This window comes from Pipra filicauda, unplaced genomic scaffold (genome assembly GCF_003945595.2).
Source record: "Pipra filicauda isolate LSUMZ 115617 unplaced genomic scaffold, ASM394559v2 scaffold693_size149821_pilon, whole genome shotgun sequence".
Classification (NCBI taxonomy): Eukaryota; Metazoa; Chordata; class Aves; order Passeriformes; family Pipridae; genus Pipra; species Pipra filicauda.
Window position 1 is genome coordinate 5,187 of NW_024104857.1, and position 25,617 is coordinate 30,803.

A 25,617-nucleotide genomic window follows, 5' to 3' on the forward strand; every position below is an offset into this window, starting at 1 on the left:
TTTCTCTTTATCCTTTGGATTTGCTTTGTTGCTGAATCCTGTCTCTGCAGTGCTCTCCCCTGAGCTTTGGGACAAAAGTGCTTTTGGGAGCAGGGGCCCAGTGGCAGGGAGTAGGCTCTGCCTTCCTCGTGGAACTTTGCCACCAAGCCAAGGCAGAATATTCCTGCTTTTTCAGGAACAGCCCCAGTAACTGCACCAGTCTCACCCCCAAGTCTTCTTGCAGAGTCTGGTCCATTCCCTCAGCACGGACAAACCTTCAGAACACAGCCAGGCTTAAGGGCAGGGCTTGGGGTATATTTATTTATTTATTTATTTATTTATTTATTTATTTATTTAATTAAGCAACTTCAATGCAAAGCATTTGCCTCAGAAGGTACATTTATCCTAAGTGGTTCCTGCTGGTTTACACACACCCTGTCCTTTCTCTTGCTCAGGAAAGTTGTTCCACTTGATTGCTCAGTTTGCCTCTCGGAGCGCTGGTGCCGGGGGAATTATAAAGGCCATGGAGGCGCAGCCAAGTCCCGGGGAGTCCGTGCCAGATTTAAGCTGATTTAAGGTGGTGCAGCCTGACTCTGAAACCTCTGGGACAACGGCTTTTTGAAGAAGCTGCTCTGTTTTGCTGATTCGTGCCCCCACGGCCCAGGCAGGATGGCCGGCGGGGCTCTGCAGGTCGCCGGGCTGCTCGTCGGGGGCCTCGGCGTGGTGGGCACGTTCGCCGTCACGGCCATGCCCCAGTGGAGGGTGTCTGCCTTCATCGAGCACAACATCATCGTGTTTGAGACCATCTGGGAAGGGCTGTGGATGCACTGCATCAGGCAAGTCAACATCAGGATGCAGTGCAAGGTCTACGACTCAGTGCTGGCGCTCTCACCGGACCTGCAGGCGTCCCGGGGGCTGATGTGTGCTGGCTCAGGGCTGTCCCTCCTCGCCCTCGTGCTGGCCATGGTTGGGATGAGGTGCACACGGTGCCCACAGAGCCCCTGGCAAGCCAAAGGCTGCATCCTGCTGGCTGCTGGGCTCCTCTTCATCCTCTCAGGCATCGTCGAGCTCGTCCCAGTCTGCTGGGTCGCCAACTCTATCATCAGCGACTTCTACAACCCCGTGGTCAACGTTGCGCAGAAGAGGGAGCTTGGAGAGGCCCTGTACCTGGGCTGGGTGGCCTCCTTCTGCCTCGTGGCCGCTGGATCCACGTTCTGCTGCTCTTCCCGCTGCGCTGAGAATCCCAGGAGCTACAGATACTCATCCCCGACCCACCACTCCCCTCACAGCCAGCGCCTGCACAGCAAGGCCGAGGGATCCTACTCCAAAAGTCAGTATGTGTAGGTGCCTCCTGCCTTTCCCTGCTTCTGCATCGTTGTCTGCCTGGATGGATGGAAACCTGCCTTTGCCTCCTGCCCCACAGCTGCTGCTCTTGGGGCCGTGGTTGGGAGCTGCAGCCATCCCCCAGTGGGCTCTGCTGGGGTGAGGATGCTGCAGCAAGGACAGCTTTAGTGCACGGGAAGGTGAATTTTTAATGTTGTTCTAATAGTAGCTCGGAATGGCTTTTGGGCTGCGTGGCTTTGCTTTGGCTTTGGGGGGCATTTTATGTGTTAAACAGTAATAAAGGGCTTAAAATTACCCTGTGATATGAAATCCTGGCCTATTGCAAAGAAGAGCAGAGGAAAGCGGCTGGGTTTTTTTTTTTCCTGCCTGGGAAGGCAGGGATAACAGTGAATAAAGACAAGATAATAATGGTTTAAAAGAAAAGCATTCACTAAGGGATTGATTTACTGTAGGCTTAATGGAAGGTTGCATGGAGAATTTATTCAGCAGAGGAAGGTAAGCTGAAATATATGAAAAAATATCTCCTGTTTCAGAGAATAAACATAGTTCTCTATGTTTGTCCTAATTACCATCCTTTCAGAGAAAGTTAATATTTCTCTTGTAACCCATATAGGTCAAACTCATTTACAATCTTCTTTTTAGAAGCAGCAGTATTGCCTTGCAATCTCCTCGTGGCTTTACAACATTTTCCACTATCACACAGACCACAAACATTGTGTTGGTTATTTGCTGCAGGATTGTGAAATGTATATGTTTTTTAAACAAGGGTCTTTTGTACAATCAGGCCAAGATTTTTGGTGAGATCCACTCACACCAGCATAGTTTAGAGGCAGAAGGAACATAAACAATGATAGTATTTATGTTCCCATTAAAACAGGCTAAATAATATTTTTTGTAATAAGATCATGCCCCCATGATAAGCAACAATGTAAAGAAACAAAGCCTGATGAAAAATAAGTAATTCCATAAAAATTGATTGAATATATGACCCAAATTAATCAACAGTAGTAATATTTTAATAGAATTTTGTAACCAATTAATAAAGTGTCACTCCAGATCTACAGTAATCAATGGAATTTTGTCTTTGACTGAAGTGGGAACATAATTCAATTTGAGGTGTTTAATGGAGAATAACATTCTTGTTCTAGACTGACTGTTTTAAATATTTCATGGGGAGTTTATGATGTGATTTGTAGTTCTCCAGTAAACTCCTTGCACTATTACCCCTTGAAAGTTCAGAAGCAAATTCTTCACTTTATAAGATGCAACTCTGAACAAGCTCATCTGGTTGTACACACAAAAGAAGATACAAGAAGACTTCAAGAAGACATTCCAAACTATCCCCAGGGCTAACAGGAACACAAGTCCATCCATTGGACTGTGAGTGGGACCCTGAAGGTTTTTAAAATCTCCCTCAGAAATCCTATACAAGCTGCAAACAGTTCACCTTACTATAACATGCACTTATTCCCCCTTAAGTACCTCCCACGCACATCCAGCCATATCCTTTAAACTGGAGCTCACCCATAAAGAATCCCAGAATCATTTAGGTTGGAAAAGACCTCTGGGATCACCAAGTCCACCCTGTGTCTCATCCCCACCTTGTTCCCCAGCCCAGAGCACTGAGTGCCACGGCCAGTCCTTCCTTGGACACCTCCAGGGATGGGGACTCCACCACCTCCCTGAGCAGCCCTGCCAATGTTTAACAACCCATTCCATGCAGAGATTCCTCCTGATGTCCAAATACACCATGTCTTCAAGAGAACTGAAATGAAAGCTTCCATTTTAAACAGAGCTGGCCTGCCCCAGGTTTGTGCATTAAATAAACCCTGAGTATCCTGAAAGACGGTCCCACCCAGGGGCAATAAGCAGCTGCCTGAAGCAGTAAACTTTCAAATATTGCATCCTGTAATTTAAAAGTTTTTTCCTGCTTACAAACAAGAGAAATTATTTGGAAAATAAGCAGTATGTCTGGCTTGTTCCCCTTTGCTCTGCACTTTGGGCACGAGCAGATACATTCCTCAATGTCAAATGGAAGTGGAGCCTTTCCAGGTCCACCTGGTGCCTTCTGTGCTGTGTAAAGGAGTGCACAACTTGCAGCTCAGAGGAGAATAATTCTCATTTGGCTCAGCTGAGTGAAGGTTCAATATTCCAATCACTGCTCTGTGATGGAGCAAAGGGGTTTTTGGTTATAATGAGCCTCTCCTGAAGTTCTCCCTGCTCTGCTGCGACTGCTGTGAAAGTCTGACTCTCTCAGGGGCAGGGGCCCTCAGAGCATCAGGAGACCAGGGCCAGTGGAGACTTGTGCTTGGAGGTATTGTCCCCCTTTCCAGCCTCTGATACTCTGATATCTCTGTGCTTAAGTGAGTAACAGGCTTGTCTGGGATTTAAGCCTTTCTCCAAGGGTCACATTCTGACCCCACACAGAGGATACAGCGGGTTTTCTGAGCGCGAGGACTGGTGCACAGCTCTGCTTCCCTGCTGAGATGGAAGAAGGGCAGCAGAGGGTAAATCCAGCCCTGTGAAGGTCCTGACACAGCCAGGTCCATGAAATATGTGTTCCTTGAGAAATGAGAAGGCTGATACCAACTAGTTTACCTGGGTACTGTCAAGAGTGCCATCAGCACCATCAGTTCCTTTCACTGGTGGGAGATGGTCCATGTAGGGCCAAAGAGGACAAACAGGAGGAGAAGACAGTGTGAGTGGAGTCTACTCGAGAAAAGGTGATACCTATTAACAACTTCATTTTTCTTCTTAATGAATAAATATGCCAAAATTATTCCTGAGAGACCTTTGTGCAATAAAAGCTTCCAGAGGTGGCTATTCTGCAGTGCCCTTAGCAATCTATCCCAGTACTTAATTATAATTTTCATTAAAAAAGGTTTTCACGAAGCTTAAACTAAATCTCCCCACTGCAGGCTAAGGCTGCTCCATTATTGACTTTCCCCTCAGCAGCAGGCACAGAAAACAGGCTGCTGCTTTCCTTTAAGGCAGGCAGCCCTTTCCTTACTTCAGGGCTGTTACCATCTGACCTCTGGAACCTCTCTTGCTCAAGCCTAATCACCTCCAGTTCTTCCCTCCCAGGCAGCTCGTTACATTTCTCCCCATCCTTATTTCCCTCCTCTGGCTGTTTTTGGCTCTTTCACCTCTCCCTTCAGGTTTGTTGCCCAAAACTGGACAGAGAATCCCAGAGGAAGCCTCAGCACTGCTGAGCACTCCGAGTGCACTTGCTGCAGGTTATCACAGCAGGGGTAAGAGATTCTCAAAACCATGACAGACCTTCCTTGAATAAGTTGAATGCATTGCAATTCCGTTATTCCAGGCCTCAGGATCATCAGCTTCCCTGCACCGTGGGACCTGCACTGACAGCCCGTCGACCAGCTGGGTGCCCAAGGCAGATTTCCTTGCTGCGGTTCCTCCTTTATTGTTACATTCCTGAGGGTGCCAAGATGAGACCCCAGAGAAATCCTCGGCTCCAACAACAGCAGAAATCAATGTCTGGAAATAGGAACATGAGAGTTTTCCTTCCAGTGTAGCTTTCTGTTGTTTAACTCACTCACAGATTCTGCCTCTGCATTACACTGCTGTTACTCTTCTCCATCCCTTCCGTGTCTCTCTTGATTTCCCATTGCTGTGTCAGATGCTTTAATAAGGTCCAACTGGATTAGATTTTATCAACTTTTATTTTCTAGCAAATGTTACCAAACAAAACCCAAACATAGTTTTTGCTACATCCGTGCTGCATTTTATTTTACTTTCCATTTACTTCCAGGCTCTTCCTAAGGAATTTTTGAGCCTCGTCCATATTCACATCCCTAAGCTGTTCAGTCTAATTAATACATATAATGTTATCAGGATCAGAGGAGCTGTTCTCCCTCAGTGCTCCAGGCACTCTCACCTCGTTGGCAATGGTACTCTGCAGAGACACAGATACTCTCATCTTAATGATCCTTCACACGCCATTTTCTGCCTCGCAATGTGAGCCTCGTTCCATTACAACCTAAAAGCATCAGATTTCCTGAGACCTTCCCCTCCTCCATTTCATCCTTGGTTTTAAGTCAATCTGCACATAGCAGACTGTTTTCTATATTTGGTTTTTTCCCTTCCCTGACTTCTAGCCCCTTAACTCCCAACACATTGATATGAACAGCTATTAGGCATTCCTCTTCCTTCTGAAATGTTATCCTCTGAGCAAGCTACACAATTCAGATTTGGAATGAAAGCAGCTACTGCTCAGCCATGGAGAAAAAAGTTCCTATTTGCTGCAGTTAGGAAGAGCACTGGCTTGTCCCTGAGGAGGAGCCATGTGTCCACACTGGTGGATCAGCTGTGGGCTGTCCCCGTGCAGAGACACACACCAGCCCCAGGAAGATGGATCAGTGTACAAAATCCCAGTGGCAGTGGTGCACCCTTGGAGCTGCTGCCATTCCTGCTGTTGGAGAGGGTGTTCTGAGAGCAAGTGACAACAATTAATTGCTTCCTGCGAGATGCTCCTGCTCTGGTCTCTGTGCCAGCACAAATCCAAAGTGATTTATGACTTCCAGGAAGAGGTTCTCCTCTGTGAGAGCAGGAACAGCTGGTTGGCTGGGCAGGGCTTCCCTTCCCCTGTGCATCCCTTCCCTCCCACTGTTTGAAGGGGAACTGAGGTAAGTTGGGAGATGAGCTGTGCAGGTCCAGTGGGTTGTTCCTTCCTGGGGGGTGCCCAGGCAGCCAGGGTGTCCAAGGCAAGAGGTGAATCCTGATGCTCAGGAGAGAGGAGTAATTGAAACATCCTGAGCAGAAGCACAGAAGTTTGAGTAGAGAAAAAGGGGAGAACGTGGGGGTAGAGGGTGACCCTGCTGTGTGCTGAGTGGCAGGTTTGGGGGTGTCATTGGTGCACAAGGTTGGGGATAGCAGTGTGGGAACTCATGTTGCTTGGAGTTTGTACTGGAGGTGGAAATGAACAGTGTTGATTCAGTTCCATCCATTAATACAGTGTTAATACTGAATTCCAGCAGTGCTGGAACTCATGTTGCTGGAGTTGATTTTGGAGGTGGAAATTAACAGTGGTAATTCAGTTCCATTCATTAATACAGTGTTAATACAGTTAATTAACAGTGTTAATTAGCAGTTACATTCAGGAGGTGGAGTTTGGAAAAGGACAAAACACGAGGGGGACAGGACTGGACAGGGAGGCATCCAAATCATGACTAAGAAAGATGGGAAAAAACCCTTTTCTTCATCATTTGAGATTTACTGGTTTAGTTACCTGCATTTCTTGGGTACTGGAAAGCTCTAGTTCAAGGGTGTATTATGATGCTGAGCTCCAAAAACAATCCCTCTTGGAATTCTGAGCCTCAGAGCTTGTTTCTAGCAGCATCAGGTAGCCTAATAAAAGCTACTACCTGTTTCTACAAGCCTTGCCTCTCACCTATCTTTAAGCCATCGCTGCCACAATGTACCTTCTCTTCCTCTTTTATTCCACCACATTAAATGATGTAAATAAAGCAGTTCCCCTGTGCTTCATCCAGTAATAGCCTAACTGTATATCCTGCTGCTGGCACTTAGGAAAACAATCAATGCCACCTTGGGAACTTGCCACTGTTGTTTTTTCCAACGGCTTAATGTCAGCAGCACAATCAAATGTCCCCCAAATAAGCTTTGAGGTCCTGTCATTACACAGCAAAGTAAGACATTGTGTTTTCTGGCAGGTTCTGTTTCTGTCAGGACAGCTGCTCCCTGTGCACAAGTGTGGAGGTGACAAATACCTTGTAAAAGCCTGGAGGGGTTTAGGTGGATTAAATGCTCAGAGGAGTGTTTAATATTTTATTGCTGTAGGGTTTTATTACGCCGAGCTCGAGTTCACTCGGTGTCCGGGAGACGGGCCTTCCTCAGACATGGAATATCATTAAGGGTCTGGCAGTTTTGTCAGGCTGGGAATTTCAGGTGTGCTGAGGAAGATGGCAGGAAATAAATATGAGTTCTTTATAATTCAGCTGTCAGTCCTGGGCTGCCTCACAGCTAGAGGTCAGTGCCCAAGTGCAGTGCCTGGTGTGTGGCTGGGGGAAATCCCTCTCTGAGCAACAGTGAGCAGATGTTCCTCACTTGAAGAGAGGGGGAAGGAGATGTGCCTTTATCTTTTAACATTAAAAAACTGCTTTAACATTGTTTTGTGCAGGCAGCAATATTAAAGTCAGCATGAACAAAAAGACCTCTGTTGGCTTCGGTCCATTTTCTCCTGAAGTAAAACAGATTCAAGGTCACCTTTTGCTTCAGCAGCAGGCTCGGGATGCATCAGTCGATCAAAATACCACAGGAAGTAATGGAACCATTACCTCGAGTGTGGTTTCATTGACCAGCCCTTGGAAATAACTGAAAACCCAGTGGTTAACCCAGCATGTAATGAATGGGCAAGTGAAAGCCACAAGCAGGAAGGAACTGGTGCCACTCACACGTGTTTCCAAAACAAATGATCTGCAGACAATCCTAACCCTGTTCATTGTACACTTCAAACTGATTTGACCTGCAGAGGATGGTCCAGGTCCAGCACCTCTACCCTAGGGGTGGGATGCAGGGTGACCTCTGAGTCCCAGCTCCCCACTTCCAGGCTCTGCAGCCTTCCTGGGTAACTGGGAGGTTGAGAGACTTAACTGTAACTCCTAGTATAAAGAGTACTTTTGATAAATCTACATATCTGCCTGATCCAGAAATGTTACTGAACCTTAAATCCAGCTCATTAGCCTATAGCATAACCAGCCTATTTATTCTTGAAGAGAGCACTTAATGATCTATGTATATTATACTTGTGCATTTGTACAAGATTAAAGTCTATTTCTCTCTGCATAGGTGCATGTGTATGTATAAGGACTCTGAAATTCAATGTACCTAGGAGGTTATTCAAAGAGGAATTAAACCTGCTTTCTGGGAGGCAATTACATTATTGATGCCTATAACTAATTAAACACTGAGGATCATTGGCAGGTTCTGTTAATCATGTGGACTGGAGACGCTCTACTTCCACCTTTTTAAGGGGCATCAGCATTTTAAACAGAAGGTAGCCCCCCAGGGAATGATTCAAATGAACATCCTAATTTGAAGGGAAGAGAAAACGTAAATCTGAGCAGAGATCCAGGGGAAAATTAGGTGTAAGGGCTACAGGCTTCCTCAGCTGCCTATTTTCCCCTTTGAAGGCAAATTTTGGGGTGGGCATGTTTGCATACCTTGAGGCAAGTGAGCATTCAAATGGCACAGCAGAGGGATGGGGCACGGAATGAGGAGGCTCCAAAAGTCTAGTCAGGTGTAGACAGGGTTTTCCTTTTATTTCTTCACATCTGACACTAAATCCATGGCATCTGCCAGGCCCATCATGAGGGCAAGTATTTAATGTCTACTTTAGGAGCTGTGTGATGTTCAGAGTGGTTTTGAAACACCTCACTTGTCTCAGCACTTCTTCCTGAGAGGTGAATTGAGCTTTAAAATGGAGGTGCAATTCTCTAAGGTGTACAGGGATGTAAGAGCACCCTTCAGGCTGATCCAAACACAGGATTGATCTGCAAAAGGTAATTTTTTTCAAAGATTAGCAAATTCGGGGGGAGTCATTTAAGCATTTAAGAGGTTGATTTTCCTGTTCTTATGAGTTTTGAAGATATTGATAAAGTTTCTTTTTTTTTTTTTTTTTTTTTTTTTTTTTTTTTTTTTTTTTTTTTTTTTTTTTTTTTTTTTTTTTTTTTTTTTTTTTCAACCTGTCTCCTGTAGTTCATTTAAATTGCTGAAATTTATCTTCAGGTTTCCAAGGTGCCATTTAGTGGTTTGCCTCTCCTGCTTCTTTCCTTCTTTCCCTTCAGGTTTCAATAACAAGACCCATCCTGCCACTGGACACACAGCAGTGTAGCCTGGGTGTTCCTCTCCTACACCTGCACCTGCACTGGCTGTCACTCCCCACAGGAACTATTTCTGATTAAAGATCAAAACCCACTCAGCCACTGAGCACTCTCTGCTAAATGCATTTTAATGCACGTGATGCATTTTAATAGTATTTCTGCAAACAGTTTTCATCTTCTACACAAACCCTGCCCTGGTGATTTTCCACATGACCTCAAGGGCTCCGCCTCCGGAGTCATCCAAGGAAAAATGATTCCTGAGCAATCCTGATGGATAAGGCAGCCAGAAGAATGATTCAGGGCATTAGGCATGGTCTGTTCTCCAGCTGTGTACACCTTCAAGAACTGGCCGACTGAAAACATTGCAACAAAGAGTTTTTCTGTTGAAAAGAAAGAAAAAAGACATTTAAATGCTGGTTTTGAGAGGGCTTTTCCATCATAACCTGATTTCTTTTTTGGGGTTCAAATAATAAATCAAAAAAGAGTTTGGAGAATACAGGGGTTAAAAAAAGTCCAGCAAGATGGATGGAGACTGTACTGAAGTTAAATAGCACAGGTCTTGTGTGCAGCCTTCTCCTGCCAGAGAAAGGAGTTTCTTTCAGACCAATAGATATCTATGACTTCTGTTTTCATCTCTACCACCTCCTTCTTTGTGACATGGAGCAAAATGCTTTCAGCATCAAGGGATTGTTTTTTTATGTCTGCAGAAGAGTGATGTAATATTCATCTCCCTGTAAGTACAAACCTGATCCTATATTTAGTTTCAAAAGTTCGTGTTTTACATCTCAGCTGAAGACATTTTTTTTCTTTCCAGAGTTCTGCTTGAAGACTTGAAGGAAAAATTAATGGCCCAGATCCCTTGGGAACATTTTCCACAAGGACATGTAACATTATACTGTATAACTTACATTATCTGGCACTCCTTCCTGGGCTGTGGGTGGTTTAGGTGGACAATTCCCTTTTCATGGGTTTTGCTTTTGCTTTGAATGTGTTGTGTAGGCATCTAAGGCTGTAACTAAATTAATACCATCAAAGGCAATTCTGATTTTTCCAAACACACAGAGCCCAGAAGCAAAAAAACCCCAGAATATGTCTTTCTTCAACAGCACTTCTAGGGGCTTTCATTGTCTTTATGGGACAATTTTTTTTTTAATTTACTTTTTTTAACTGGTTCAAAAGCTGGAGGAACCAGAAGCACATCCCTTTCAACACCACCCGTGAGTTGTCATCAAGGTAGGGAGAAGAAAGCAAAAAAAAAAAAAAAAGCCCTAATGCAGCAGTTATTCCTAAATTTGCCCCAGGCAAATCAGTCCTTGGCGTGCATTTTTGTCCAGGCTTGTAGGTATCTGTGCAGGCTTGTGGGAGGGACCTATGGCTTCTTCCAAGGTGCACTGTACACCTTGGACACCCTTTTCATGTTAAAGAATTGCCCCCAAACCCCCCAGTGTTGCCTGGCTGAGATTGTCAGGTGGAACACAATGGCAACACTGTCCTTCTAATCAGGAGAGAGTCTCATAGAGGATTATTTCCTAACAGTGACCTTACTCCTGAATTCAAAAAGAAGGAGCTGTGGAACTCTGCCAGCTCTTTTCTTTGTCATCCTTGGGAGTTTTGGAGCTGGTAGAGCAAAGCTTTGATGTTGATTGGAATACTTGACTTTCCTGTACCTGTCTTATATCATAATTATACTTTTGTATTTGATCAAAAGGGGGAATCTACATTGAAGAGCTACAACAAGTACCTCCTAGCTGGATTTAAAACAAAAATAACAATCAAGAGTTTTCCCAGGGCTGTAGCACTTAAAAAGTAAGTCCCACTCCAAGTCTCAAGTTTAGCTTTTGTTGTAAGAACAACTGTAATGACCTGTTTTAATACAATATTATAACAGATGAAAAGCTCAGACTTTCTGAATTTCAACATAGCTGCAATCTTGAAGTTAAGAAATGATTAGCCCTGCAATTAGGTACCTTTAATTGAATCCCTGACACTTGCTTAATTATAGCAGCGCTGCAGACACACTACGAGAAGCAGTGAAATCAGCTATGACACACCCCTCCTGGGCTTCCATTGGCTGGAAACTCGTTAGGCTTGATGGGTAGGCACTGGAGTCAGAGGGGATTTCAAGGCAAATAAATAGCAGGTCCTTCCAGCCAGCCAGAAATGGATTTCCACCTGTCTGAACCTGGGACGGGAGCGAGCTGCTGCTGAGAAAACCCAACCTGCTGCACCCAACATTCCCTCTCGTGCTTTGTGTGGCTTCTGTGAACAAGTGATTTTTGGAAGACCTCCCGGGCTGCTGTGCTGGAGCTTGTTTCCCAGGAGCAGCATGGCTTGCTGTGTGCTGCAGATCACTGGCCTCATCTTCGGGGGCATCGGCATGGTGGGGACCTTGGCAGCCACGGTCATGCCCCAGTGGAGGGTTTCTGCCTACCTCGATGGCAACATCGTGGTGTTCGAGACCATCTGGGAAGGGCTGTGGATGGACTGCATCAGCCAGCTGGGCCTCAGGCTGCAGTGCAAGTTTTATGACTCTTTCCTGGCTCTCCCCCCACCCTTGGAGGCGTTCAGGGCCCTCATGTGCATTGCCGTGGTCCTGTCAGTCCTCTCCTTTCTGATGGCCATTGTTGGTGTGAAGTACACTCAGAGGACCAAGGAGGACCCCCAGGGCATCAGTATCTTCATCCTGGCAGCTGGAGTTGCCTTTCTCCTGACGGGCGCCCTCGTTCTGATCCCCGTGTCCTGGACTGGAGGGAGCATCATCCGTGATTTCTACGATCCAGAAGTCCCTGTGCCACTGAAACGGGAACTGGGAGCTGCTCTCTACGTGGGCTGGGTGAGCACTGCCCTCCTCATTGCTGCAGGAGCAATGTACTGTCGCTTCTGGTGCTGGGCTGACACATCCGCAAAATCCAGGTATCCATCGCTTTCCCGTCACAGCCTGTGCAAACCGGGCGCTGCCAGAGGGCCATCCCTGGGTGTCCATGCCTACGTGTGATCATGGAGTCACAGAATGCTGTGGGTCGGAAGGAACCCTAAAGATTATCCAGTTCCAAGGTCAGGGACACCTTCCACTGGACCAGGTGGCTCCAAGCCCTGTCCAGCCTGACCTTGAACTTCCAGGGATGGGGCATCCTGTGATCTTCCTGCTTGGCAGGTTGACATGTGCTGATTGACTTGATAATTAAGCTGCAGGTCTGTAATGGAGGGGCACTTTTTTCCCTTTGCTGTTGACATAGATTTCTGCTCTCTAACACACCTACAGGAAATGTTCTTCCATGTGTGTTTGTTAGAGCACAGCCAGAGAAAAATCTCACCCTTTTTTTGGGGAATGAAGCATGGCATGGGAACAGCAGCAATCAGAAGGCTCTCAGAGAAGATGAGCAGCACATGGCTGGGCTGGAGGGGAGGCAGCTGCTGTGCAACAGCACCATTGCCCTCCCCTAAAAACCCCTGATGTGCAAAGGGAGCAGTGCATTTCCCTCCAGGTAAAGTCTTCCCAAGGACTGCTCTAGGATACAGAGGTGAGGAGTGTGGAGAACGTGGATTTGGCAGCATGACTGAGGCAGCTGCTGAATGAACAGAAGAGCCTCCAGCAATCCAGCTTCCAATACTGCCACGCAGATGCTTGTGCTATCCCATCAGAAGCCTCTGTGATTGATTGGATTTCACTGGTGCTTGTGGAGTTGCTGCATCCTCCTCCTCTCTTGTGGAGAGCATAGAATACAGCTCACGGAATAGTAAAATTTTTAATTCCTTCACCAAAACTCGTCATCAATGTATTGACTTTTTGTTGCTTGTTACCTCTCCTCTTTCCTGGCTTCTCCTTTTCTATAGGCAGCACCTACTCCTCTGTAAAATTCAGGACAGACCGTCTATCTTTATGCACTTCAGAGCACTGTGCTAATGTAAAGTATAATTAAACAAGCCAGGCAGTGTAAATGTGCCATCCCCACCTTGGAGCATCTTGGAGCATCAAGAGTTCCTGCCTACGACTTCCCTCACACCCACCAAAGCCAAGCCCTGACATTGCTCTGACTGTTTTGAGCTCTCCAGTTGATTTGGAAATGCAGACTGAGCAGCCTGGTGCCTGTCTGTCCACCGTGCAGGATCCAACAGCATCTGCAGTTGTGCATCTTTTTATTCCCAGCTGAGTAGCTGGACTCTGATTTTGACAGTTTCCATATCATGACCCTGAGAAGTGACCAAAGAAGGTCTGGTTCAAAATGTTTTTCTTCTGGTTCTTTTCACAGCAGTAATGGATGGCACCATTTAATGGATAATTTTATGGCACAGGTGCTCAGCTTGATCCTTTTCTGTGTCTGTGACTGGCATCTGAAGAAAGGGTGTAATGACTTTTTGAGTTGAGCAGAGCAGTGCCTTTCCATATTCCTTTGGCTGCTCAGTTTGAAAGAGAACATGGAGAGCTGCATTTAATTAAACAAACCTTTTATTAACTTGACTCCAGATGAACCGAAATGAAACAGTGCCATTGTACACAGACATTCATTACATATATTAACTAAGGTGCATTTGCATTTAAGACAAGCAGCTCAGATCTTATAGTGGGAATTATCTAGGCACCAGAAAACAGGTTTAATGTATCCAGCTCATCACTTGAGCAGTCAAATCAGCACTTACTAATTCTAGATGAAAATTTAAGAAAACAGTTGTAAATAGGTTTTCTTAGTGCTAAACCATGTATTTTTTATGTTTTCTTGGAGCTGCTGAAGTCTGTCACAGCAGGTGCCATTGACAGCTGCTTTCAGGGGAGTCATTCTGTTGACTTTGGTAATAATTTATACTACCCTAAGAACCTCCACCTCTTATTTCACTGTATTTTTGTCCTATAATATGTATTTTGTTTAATACAGAACTATTTGGTGAGTAAGCCAGAATTGCACATTTTGGATTAATTTAGACATGACATTTGTGATTAACAAAGCAGAGGGTGAAGACATTTGCAATGCAGATTTGATACATATTTATATGTAGGTAATGGATTTAAATGATGATGTATTCAGTGTAATGCAACTTTATGCAGATGTAAGTGCTTAAGAAGTAATTAAGTACATTTTTCTATAACATTAATTAGAAGATCCTGAATGCTTACAGTATCAGTGGGCTTATCTAGAAATCAAATTTGAACTCCATTTACACCAGTAACTTTATTTTCAAAGAGTAGAAAGATAAAACTGTTTTATTTGAGCATTTAGCATTAGTTTCAAAGAAAACCTAAGCTTTTTATGTCTAACATTAACATGCAATGACTTCATATTGCCCCATTTCTCCCTTTTACTGGTTGATCAAAAGAGGAGCTCAAAACCTCTAAGCTCAGACAACCTTGTGCTTGTGAGTGGGCTGGAAATCCAACGTGGATTCCAAGCATGGAGCCAGGCTGGGATTTTAGGGACACAAACAGCAATTTCAGGTGATGTGATTGAGCATTTCAGACTCACAGGAATGTCTTTAAGAGTCTGTGACATTAACATTTCTGAATTTGATGCAGAAAGATCTCGTGACAAACTGCTCTGCAAGAGATGCAACAGTGTGGTTACCTCATCCCTTCGAACAGAGCTGAAATTCTGAAACTATTGTAGATTCTGGTGGGGGAAAAGCCCACAAAGAGGATTCCTACATATTTTACCTCTGTATGCAGGGAGTGCATTTGGCTGAGGAATCTGAAGGGGTGCCTTTGTGTCTGCTGAGGGAGACAGAATTTTTTTCATCTTCCTTTCCCCTCTTCAGAGCCTTTGATGTTCTGAACTGACTCGCTGGAAGTTTGGAAGTGTGAGCAGGAAAAGGAAGTTTTAAGACTTAACAAAAACCTGCAGTTGAACTTAAAAACTAAATTGCTGCTATTGAAGAGTTTTCTGGGGGTAGCAGGGAAAGTTTGGCTTGAGAGGAGTGATGGAGGAGCCTGCACACATCTCTAGTGCCCAAGGCTGCACCTTCTACCCTCCACCTGCTGCTCCAGAAATATTCCGGCTCCTGCTGGGTCACACCCAGCCAGGCTTGGTCTCAGGTAACCACGAGGGCCTAAGGTGATTTTTGGAGCTTATTTAGGTGGCTGAACATTTCCTGATGGAGTGAAGTAGGTGAGGGGGGGATGCTCAGGAGCAGGTGTGGTGCAGCAAAGACATTTAGGGAGAGGGTTGTGGAACCTGTGTTGGTCACACAGTGTGTGATGGAGGGCTGGGAGGAAGCAGGGTGTGAATAATCACTCCTGACTGGACTTTTCTCTCCGGGAAGAAAAAGTCCTGACATGTGGGTGTCACTTGCTGTGGATGGGCCAGGGATTGCTAAAATGTTGTGTCAGGCTTTTTGTGTGCTGGAGCTCTGCTGTCACTGAGGAGGGGAGGCTCTGCTGCTGCTGTGCTCACAGTCCTCCAGGCACAGCTGTCAGAGGCTTCAGGCTTGCTGCATTTGTTTTAAACAGCTGATTAAATATTGTGGTTAAATCTCTAGTTGAATATCCTGACGCTGTTATATACCTTAATATTTGGTGACTGCAGGACAAAAATGACTTTGGAAACAAATGTGACCAGCTAAGATTTTGCTATGTGTTCGAAATAAATGTATGAACTCCTCAGTTGGTTTTAGTTTCTTTTTTTTTTTACCGTTGTGGCATTTCCTTTTTATATTAAAGTGAAGGAATGTATTTCCCCATTGCCAGGGAAAGACAGCTTCAGTATTTTTATAATGCTCTTTTCAGATTTAGTCTTGGTTTCTGCAGTCTACTGGGGGTTTTGCTAGACAATAAACAAAGTGGGACTGATTCCTTGGGAAATAAAATACACAAAACTGATTTAGTGCTGGTTTCCAAGACTTGTTTATAAGAAGTTTCCTGAAGAAAACTGATATTTCAAAACCTGGTCCCAAAATGTATATTCATCTCTGAGATGAAAAGAAAAGATTCTGGAGCAAATAATCCACCACTAAGATGCAGCCAAGGGAATATATTTATGGCAAAAATGATGGCTTAGCAATACACTTCATTATAACAGGAAGAAGAATCAGACAGAGTTTGAGACAAATAAGTGCAGGCAGCCCTCAGTCCTGATGTGCAAAGGCAAAGTTCTGTGTGGGGGACACTGAGACTAAATGAGTTTATGTTCAAAAATGTTACAACTCTCCTGCAAATCAGTGTGAGGACTCACAAAGCCAGACATGGGATCTTGATTGTGTTCTGATTGACTGCAACCATCCTTCTGAAAAAGGCATAAGAGGTCTTTTCAGGGGAGTCCCACGTCATCTTGGAAAACTGGGACGGAGCTGACCCATGGAATAAACAATCCCTTCCCTTTGTATCCAAAATGCTCTCTGACTTACACACTTTGCTTTCCTGATTTGAATCTCAGAGTCTGAGACTAACTTGACATTTTCTGACTACTTTAAGAAGCAAAGAGCAAAAGAAAACAAGAAATGCCCTCAGAAGGGAAGGACATTTTCAGCTGGAAATTTCTGTGTCAGTGCTTCTTGTATTTCTGCCACTCACAGAAAATGTTCCAGCTGTCAGTGAGAACAAACAAAACGCATTCAAAGGCACAAATATTCCGGTTGTAGCAACACCAGGGAGCAGAACTGGTGAGGGAAAGGGTTGTGGAGCAGAATTTACAAGCCGTGAACACCCGCAGAGCCGGCATCTGAGGGTTTGTGCAGTTCCAGGGATCAGAATGGATTGAAGCTGGTGTGTTCTCAGAGACAATAAATATAACTCACTGCATCATTTTAAAAACAGTTAAAGGAAAGAGAGAAAGCACTGTACTGAACTTGTCTGCACCAGAACAAAAGCAGAACACAAACGGTTACCTGAGATTCTCATCCCTACACTTCCAGCCATTTAAAAATGACAAAGTGAGCTCATTATACCATTAGGTTTCTTTTTTTTATCTACTCATTTGGCTTCTCACTTGAATATGTCATCACCTGAACAGTGTGAGATTTTGAGGCATTATAGAAAAGTAAACTTTGCTGTGCTTTTGCTTTCTGTTGCCAGCCAGTTCAAGCACTATCTATGTATCAATCACTAGAGGTGAATATATCATTCAGTTCCCTTCAGCATTCCCTTTTTTTCAGTTTAAACCTTGTTTTTAATTTAAACAACAACAACAAAAAAGAGCTCACAGCAATTTAACTGACAAACCCGACACCTTTGGGCAAAAAACACACTCCAAAAACAGAAAGCACAAACCCATCCAGTTCTGTTCCCTGCATCAGCACCTTCAAACTGAATAAAACGTTAATTCTGTTGCCCACTTCTGCTGTGGACCTTAATCTGTGGCTTTTGTCTCAGTTACCCTGAAGTGGTGCCTGATTGCCAAATGACAAAGATGATGAGTCCATTAGTGTTTCAGCTTCTGTCTGATGGATGAGTGACTGACAGAATGATAATGTTTATTCATTCAGAGTTTCCACTGTCATGCCAGATGGTGCTGGGGGATAGAAAATCATCTCTAGACCCCCAACAAACATTTCCTCCCACACCATCATGTTCGGTCAGAGTTCAGCAAAAATTGGCAGCATAAACTCCACGTGCTGAAGAAAAGTATATTGTTAACTGAGTACTTTCTTGCAAGGCCAAGTTTCACAGGTTAATCTGAGTCCTGGTTTCTCCCTGGAAACACCGACTGTGGCACTCGGTGCTCTGGTCTGGTTGACAAGCCGGTGATGGGTCAAGTGCTGGACTCAATCTTGGAGGTCTTTTCCGACGTAAATGATTCTGTGATTCCAAGAGGTTCCAGAGCTCTTGGTGAGCTGCCCAGACATTTCCTGTCCAAAACAGTCTAACTCAGGTGCCACATCTGGCCAGGATGGAAGGAGTGAGTGGGACTGGGGGGAGCTGCTCTGCCCAGTGCTGGGGGGAGAGCTCTGATAGCTGAGATGACCAGCTCACACCGCGGCCACCCCACAGCCTGTCACACCCTGTTCCCTCTGTCTGAGCGGGTGTCCAGATGTCTGTGCTGCTGCCCTGGGATGAACCTTCTCTCCAACAGCACTTACCTCCACTTTCCAAGTGGACTTTTGTTCCAGCAGGGAAGTGCAGTGATTATCAAAGTGATTATCAAGAAATGGAGTTTGTGGAGTGAGTGGCTCCCTGTGCCGAGGGATGTGTGTGAGGTGGTGAAGTGCAGGTTAACACGGGCAACAGAAAGCCCTGAGCAGAGCAGCAGTGGTTCCTCTCCCTGGGCTCACCACACCCACCCCCTGGTTTGTAGGACACCCCACACCAACACCAGCTGTGGTGTTTGGCACCCCACGGTTTGGAAACACTCCACTGCCAAGAGCTACTTACATCCTAATCTTTCTTTGAGTGGTGCCCATGACAAATTATCTTAAAGAGAGACTGAGCATTGCCTGGTCATAAATCCAGGGTTTGAAATTTGTCATTTCAAACCAGTACCATTTCACAGGGGGAGCCAAAACACCCTTAAAACCTTGGAGGGTGAAATAAAGCTTCAGGGGGATAAATGGGAGATAAACGCTCGAGCTGTGAGTTAGGAGTGAGGATGAAGTTCCAAGTTTATTGAAGACAATGGAGAGGTTGTCGTTATGACCAATAGATCTTTTAAGTTTCAGACATGCCAGCATCAGTTATAGTTGTTCAGGCTCAGCTGTCAGGAGTCCTGGAGGGGTTTGTTGAGTTGCTCAGAGTTTCCTGTAGTGGTGGATAATCCCCTGCAACTGCCTGCTGAGATTCAGTGTTGGGTGTTCTTTCTCCTCTGGCATTTCTGGAACAACTCCCCTAACTCCTCATACAGACGCACACAGACACACAAAGTGTCAGAAACATGATGTCCATGTACACTGAAATAACTTCCCATCATTTTGAACTGCTCCCAGATTACACAATCTTTGTTATATCATTGGTAGACTGAGTGTTGATAAACACGGGGATTTCCCAAAGATTAGAAGCACATAATCCAGTGCATTTTACTCACTGTGTGTTTACTTCCCTAATTAGTGCCTGAAAATCCACTCCTCCCTTTAAGATACATTCTGAGATTTTTTAAATTATGTTGTCCTGTCAGCAAGAGAGTTGATAAATCCAGGTTTTATCCAAGCTGGCTTTGTCTTTCCTTTTGGACCATTTGCTCTACTGGGTATTATGAGCTGCCCAGGCCACTGGGACCACTTGCCTCTCCCTCCAGAGCAGCTTTTTCAAGCTGCAGAACACTAATTTTCACGAGAAAGAGAGCTGAAAATATATGTTTAATAAGGTTTGGTGCTGCCATATTTTTCTACATTATTTGTGGGGTAGAAAATGAGTTCCCAGAACTTCTGTGAGAACAGTCTTAGTTAACTTCAACCTCCAAACCAGCAACAAAAGGAGTGGGACTTTGATGATCCTAATGGGTCTCTTCCAATTGAGAATATTCTGTGATTCTGTGAAAAAATAACCTTTTTCACAGGATCTAGATTAGTTATGGTTATTGGTGCAATCTTTTCCTTTTCTGAGTGATTTCACAAGAATAGATTCTGGTTTTTAATGCCAGAGCAGTGTAGAAATCTTCCCAACAACGAGGTGTAAAACCCTCACATCTAGATTTTTTTTTTAAATCTTCCTGCCACATTTTAAATCACACATCAGTGTATTTATTATTAAACTTCCATTTTACATGCAGTTGTTTGCATAAAATGTCATCAGTTGGCATCAGGAGAATAAAACAGTGATATCCACAGGTGGGAATAATGTCATGGTTTTGACCATGAAGCTTCCTTTGCAATAACACTTCAAAAATGAGGACTAATATTCCATATTAAGAGAAGGAAATACAGAAATAGAAATGGCCAAGGGTTTGTTTTCCTGGGAATGATCCCTTCAGGTGGACAAAAAAATCATGCCTTGATGAAAGTCATAAAGCCAACGATTTATGTAAGACTTGATGACCTAATAGCACCATCAAAGGAAATAACTAGGGTTGCAGTTGGGCTAGAGGCTGTTTAATAAAGTGATGGAATTGCCAAAATACTGAGTTTGTGCTGCTCTAGAACGTTTAGTTTTCCCCCCAATTCTGTGCAAAGTGATTAATTGATCTTTAATTAAGGGAGAAAGTAAGCTGGCCCAGGGGAAGGGCAGAAAAGCCAATCTCTTTTAAATATTCATAACATTCTCCATAATAGTCAAACTATGAAAAGCTCTTACCCCTTAAAACAGATAACCATTAAATTTTAGTGTGATATAGTTGTTTTAATTTTCAAGCTAATTACAAAACTAGGGCTCATGTGTTTAGCTGAATGAATTAAAATTTTAATTTTCATTCAAATTTATTTTTTCCAGAAGCACCTTTAGCAGCAACCATAATGCAATTGCCAGCCACAGGAAGTGTATTGAGATCTAAATCAATCAATCAATCAATCAATCATTCTTAATAATGACTGAAAACAAAATTCACCTTTCAATATGCTGGAGTTCTTGTTAAAAAAAAATTATTTCTTGCCCTTTTTCTAGTTAAAGCTCTACTCCCATGTTTCATTTATACATTTGAATGTTTATTTTTTATATTTATTATTAGCATTAATGGTTAATACATCTTGTCTGTCTGTTGTCAAATCATAAATCTCAGGTCCTCCTAATTCCCAGTGTAACTATTTATTTGGGAAAAACAAGTATTCTGAAATTACTCTGCATTTTTATTTTGTGAGCAGATTAGTTGCACAGAACAATTTATTCCTGCAAATCACCTTTTAACAAAAGTATTGGAGGATGCCTTAGATTTTAGTGAAATCCATATCAGAAATAAAAACAGGGTTTGAAGGCAGGATATGGGATAGGAATAGGGGCAATAATTATGGTAAGGAGAGAGGAAGGCAAAAACCTGTTCTAGAGGGATAATGACTGAGCAGAGGGAAGCTGGGAGGTTTGAGGGCACAGTAAAACACCACTGGTGGCATTTGGAGCACTGTAATAGGAATTACAGTGCTTGAAATGTCAGCAGGTACAGAGGGTTTTGTAGCAAACAGCAGCCAGACTTCAGAAATCCCACAAACACCTGGGTGGGAAGAGCCTATGCTGGGAGACAGCTCTCCCAACCCTAAAACAATGCTTAGTCACTGCCTTGTGTCTTTAAATCATTCCCCAGGAGTGTAATGTCTGGGTTTTCCCTGAGAGCAGGAAGATGTGATCCGGGTTTTGGAGCTGGAGGAGGTTTTAAGGCCTGGTTGTGCAATGCACATGAGCACACGCTTGCCTTTGCTGACTTCCCTGACTGAACTGACACCCAGGGGATTTTTTAGGGTATCAGCAGCTTGGAAGTGTGACAGTGCCAGCACTGCCAGGGCCAGATCCCTCACGAGCACCCTGCCAGCTCCCTCAGCCTAGGGAAGCCTGAAATTGGGGTGCCAGGCTGAGAAATAATGCCTGGTTCTCAGCTCTGAGATCAGACCACTTGGCCATGCTCATCGTGGGGAACTAGGAAGGGTAAACAGTATAAAAACAAAGGGTGAGAAGAGACAACTATTCCCAACAAGGAAATCAGGCAATGGGATCTAACAAAGGTTCTGGGGGTGAGCCAGAGGGAATTGAATGGCAGCAAAATGACTTGAAGGAATAATTTAAAATATATAGGTGCATTCCTGGGGTTTAAACATATATCTATATTTATACAAATCAGAGGTGGTTGTAGGACCTCATTCAAAACTCAGTGAAGCCAATAACATCTCCAGTAACATCTGTGGGTGCTGCACAGAGACTTCGTGCTTCTCAGGGGCCTGTCAGTGAGAAATGTCTTCATCAACACTTTGTATTTTACATCTTGACCAGCTGCCAGCTCCTGGTGGAGCTCCCTGTGAGTATATGTGAGGGAAGGACATAAATACCTACGCCAGGAGCTTCCTCAGAGTGCTTTTGAAAGGCAGACACAAACTGTAAAGGGTTGTCTTTCTCTTACGTCTGTGTTAGCTCAAAGAATTCTAATAAACTGAAAAGGGTGGGTGTGTGTTCACAGTCACACGGGTTTCTTGCTAAATAATGCAGTGGTGAAGCAACTGTTTAAGAATAGAAATGGAGAGATAGATAGATGTTTCACGACTCTTCCATCAGTTACCTATTCCTCAGGTACAACTGACCATGCAGAAGTGCCACCTGGAGTGGAATATTCTGGATAAAGAAGCAATGACTAGTCTCCAGTCTTCAGGACTGGGAGCTCTTTTCATTAACTAAGTATTTCTGTTAATATTCCTGCTCCTTCATTCTTAATTTGCCACAGACATCAGTTGAAATCAGTTATGCCACATGCTCAAACTCGACTGACAACAATATTCTTTCAGAGGATTCAGAGCTTGCTCTGTGTGTTTCGTAGGATCCTTTCTCTTGCTGTAATTAATTCTCTGCATCTGGCCAAAGATTGCATTTTTTTTATCTTCCTGAGCATAATTCATGCTATTAATATGTAAATTAGCAAGTTGTAGTTTTCTTGGAGCAGAAGAACTTTTTAACATTTTAATGATAATTTCACAATGGTGGGTCCCTCTCTGTGCTTTGAAAGTGGAAGTTTTGCTTATATTTCACCACAGAATGCTAAAGTGAAAATCAGATTTCATTACAGCAGGGAACATTGATACTGGTCAGCCTAGTTCTCTGCCAGACAGAGAGTTGTTAGAGGAACAGGCATAATTATGTTGGAAATGAATGAATTTAGGGAGGTAAACCCTGAACTCTGTAAGAAGAGAACAATGTGTGGGATAGCAGTTGGAATGATCCAAGAAACCAGTCACAGAATCACATTAAATACCCTTCTCTCTGTTTTGTGGGTGGCACAAAGGCCTGTGTGCAGGACACCCTGTTCCTTAGGCCATTTTCTCCCTCAAAATGCATTTTGCTAATATTTGACAAGTATTTTGCTCCACCTGTACTAGAAGCCCCATGGATGTGTTTGAGAGTTAACTATTTCTCTGTGCCTGCACACTGAAGAAGCAGCAGCACTGCTGGGAGAAACAAAACAGCACCACAGCACAGTTCTCCCATAGGTGGAGTGGGATTCTGTGGTGCTGTGTCTGCTCTAAAAACATGCCTTGCTCTCAGCAGCTCCTGTTATTCCTTTTGTTTAATCTGAGAGCCATGACTACCAGTGTGTGTCATGACCCAAAGCAGGCCCTCTAAAGCGAGCATTGAATAACCTTAGTAGTAGGAATTCATCCTGCTAGGATAAAGGCATATTTAGAGCAGAGTTTATGCCCTATGGCTCTACACTAAATAGCTCCAGACAGCACGAGCCTTCTGTTCCATGTCTGTCATTGAGAGGTTCAGAAAACCTGGGGTGTTCTGTACACTTTGACTTCTGGAGTCTTACTGCTGGCATTTTCCCTAGCTGTCTTCATATTTATTTCCCTCTCACCATCTGATTTCCCATCCAGAATCTCTCTTTCATCCGGTTCTCCCCCGGGTTTTGTTTTCCCAGGATCAGAGATGGTGTGTCCCCCTGCAGCCCCACAGAGTACACTTGCTTTGGGAGAGATGGGGAATCCTAAAACATCTGTTTAATGTCACATGGTCTTTGGAAGTTCAGCATTTCAGCCCACAGATCATGCCAGGCACTTACCACTGGCTGCTGAAAAATGATTTGGGTTTTCCTGGCCCCTGGGATACCAGCTGCCATTTGGCTCCTGCAGCTGGAATAGGATTCACTCTGGTGTGCTTTGGATGATCCAGAGTATATGATGGGAAGATATGGACATTCATAAAGTGTCCTTTTGCCTTGTTTCCCAGGGTGAAAAACATGTGGTTTTCACACAGTTGCTTTAAACAGAATCATAACTCAAGTAGGGCAGGGGGAATGCAAACAAATATATTTATTTATGGCTCCTGAAAGGAGCTACAAGGAAGGTGGAGAGAGACTATTCACAAGGGCCTGGAGCAACAGGACAAGGGGGAATGGCTTCAAACTGACAGAGAGTAGGTTTAGATCAGGGAGTAGGAAGAAATTCTTGGCTGTGAGGGTGGGGAGGCCCTGGCAAAGGTTGCTGCTCCATCCCTGCAAGTGTTCAAGGCCAAGGATGGACCTTGGAGCAAGCTGGGAGAGTGGAAGGTGTCCCTGCCCATGGCAGGAGTGAACTGCATGAGCTCTGACTTTCCTTCCAACCCAAACCATCCTGTGACAAATCAGTCACAGGGCAAGGTGCCATCAAAAGCTCTTGGGTGGACCCTGGTGAGCCAGTTCAGGGAGGTCACTGAGCTGAAAGCTGATGCTGAAGTTAATCCATTAAAAAAACCCAGGAAGAATCAGTTTTCATCCAGATCAGCCGTCTGAAGAGGCTCACCCTGTGTTTAATTCGCATGAACACTAGCACAAGAGAAGGGTGGAGGGTTGGGAGAGTCTGAACAGCCCAGATTTCATCACCCTAAGCCACGAGAACTGCACCTGCATGTGCTCATGTCACTGCGAACCACCTCCTATTTATGCAAACTTATACAGGTAATGGAGTTAAATAAACATCAACAGGGAGTAAAAACATGTCCATCACCACTGTCTGTTCACTGGGAGAGGACACAGGAGTCATCTGCTCTGGCATGACTATAGGTTTCAGTGAGGGAACCTCAAAGTCTTTAATTTGGACCCTCTGTGTTGGAGGGATGCAGAGCAGTGTGTCCCCTGAGTGCCTCACTTTGGAAGTTCTGACATTAAATGGAATGAAAGAAACAGAGGTCTTGGTACCATTAAATATGGGACGTTCTGAAGTCTGGGAATCAGAGTCTGGGGCCTCATACAAACTTGCTGACAGCAAAATGTGTAGAACTATTTGCCACTGCCATGAAATCGCTTGAATTGGCTTAAAATCCTGTTTTAAAACAAAATTACTTACTTAGGCTTTTTGTGTGTGTTCTGGATCTCAAAGTCCTTAGGTTCTTCTGCATGAATTTTGCATTAAATCATAAAAACTGCAGTTGTGTTTTAAGTTAGGAAGAACTTCAAAAGTTTGGATTCTCCCATAATCCATTGACTCAAAGGATTTTAAGAACATCAAACACAGCTAGACTTTCAACTAAATCCTAATAGCTGGCATAATAAATTCATATATATATATGTATATATATGCATATGTATTTGCATATAGGCACACAGCTATAATAAAAATCCTTATTCCCTTCCTTAAAGGAATTTACAGCTTTCATGAGTTTTAATTCCTGTAGGTCATGTATGTGATCTCTGGCATAAACAGTCCATGAATATTTGAAACAAGGTCCTTTGATCAGTTCTTGATCTTTCTGTTTATTTTCCTCAGGGTTCATTGGATTTTTGTTGTCATTTGGTCTCACATTGCTCCTGTGTAACCGAGAAAACAAGAGCTTTAATATTGGTTCATTCTGAAGTGGCTCTGGAGCTGAACAAGACTTCATGGGAGACTAGATCTGCAGCTGCTCTGCTGCCTGGAGAGAGAAAGGGAGGAAAAGTTATTTCCCTTGAGGTTGCTTCTTGGACCTGCTTGGGCCTGTCAGGAC

The 25,617-nt window shown here is 44.1% G+C and overlaps 2 protein-coding genes across 2 annotated transcripts; both read left to right on the plus strand.

The window, feature by feature from the left end:
* Positions 1-640: 640 nt before the first annotated feature.
* Positions 641-2,263, plus strand: LOC113988740 (claudin-8-like). Its single transcript, XM_027722601.2, has one exon. It carries the CDS (start codon positions 649-651, stop codon positions 1,321-1,323), a length of 675 nt encoding a protein of 224 aa, XP_027578402.1. The 5' UTR covers positions 641-648; the 3' UTR covers positions 1,324-2,263.
* A 9,115-nt stretch (positions 2,264-11,378) lies between these two features.
* Positions 11,379-12,177, plus strand: LOC113988745 (claudin-8-like). The gene has a single exon (XM_027722616.2). It carries the CDS (start codon positions 11,509-11,511, stop codon positions 12,175-12,177), a length of 669 nt encoding a protein of 222 aa, XP_027578417.1. The 5' UTR covers positions 11,379-11,508.
* The last annotated feature ends 13,440 nt before the right edge of the window (positions 12,178-25,617 follow it).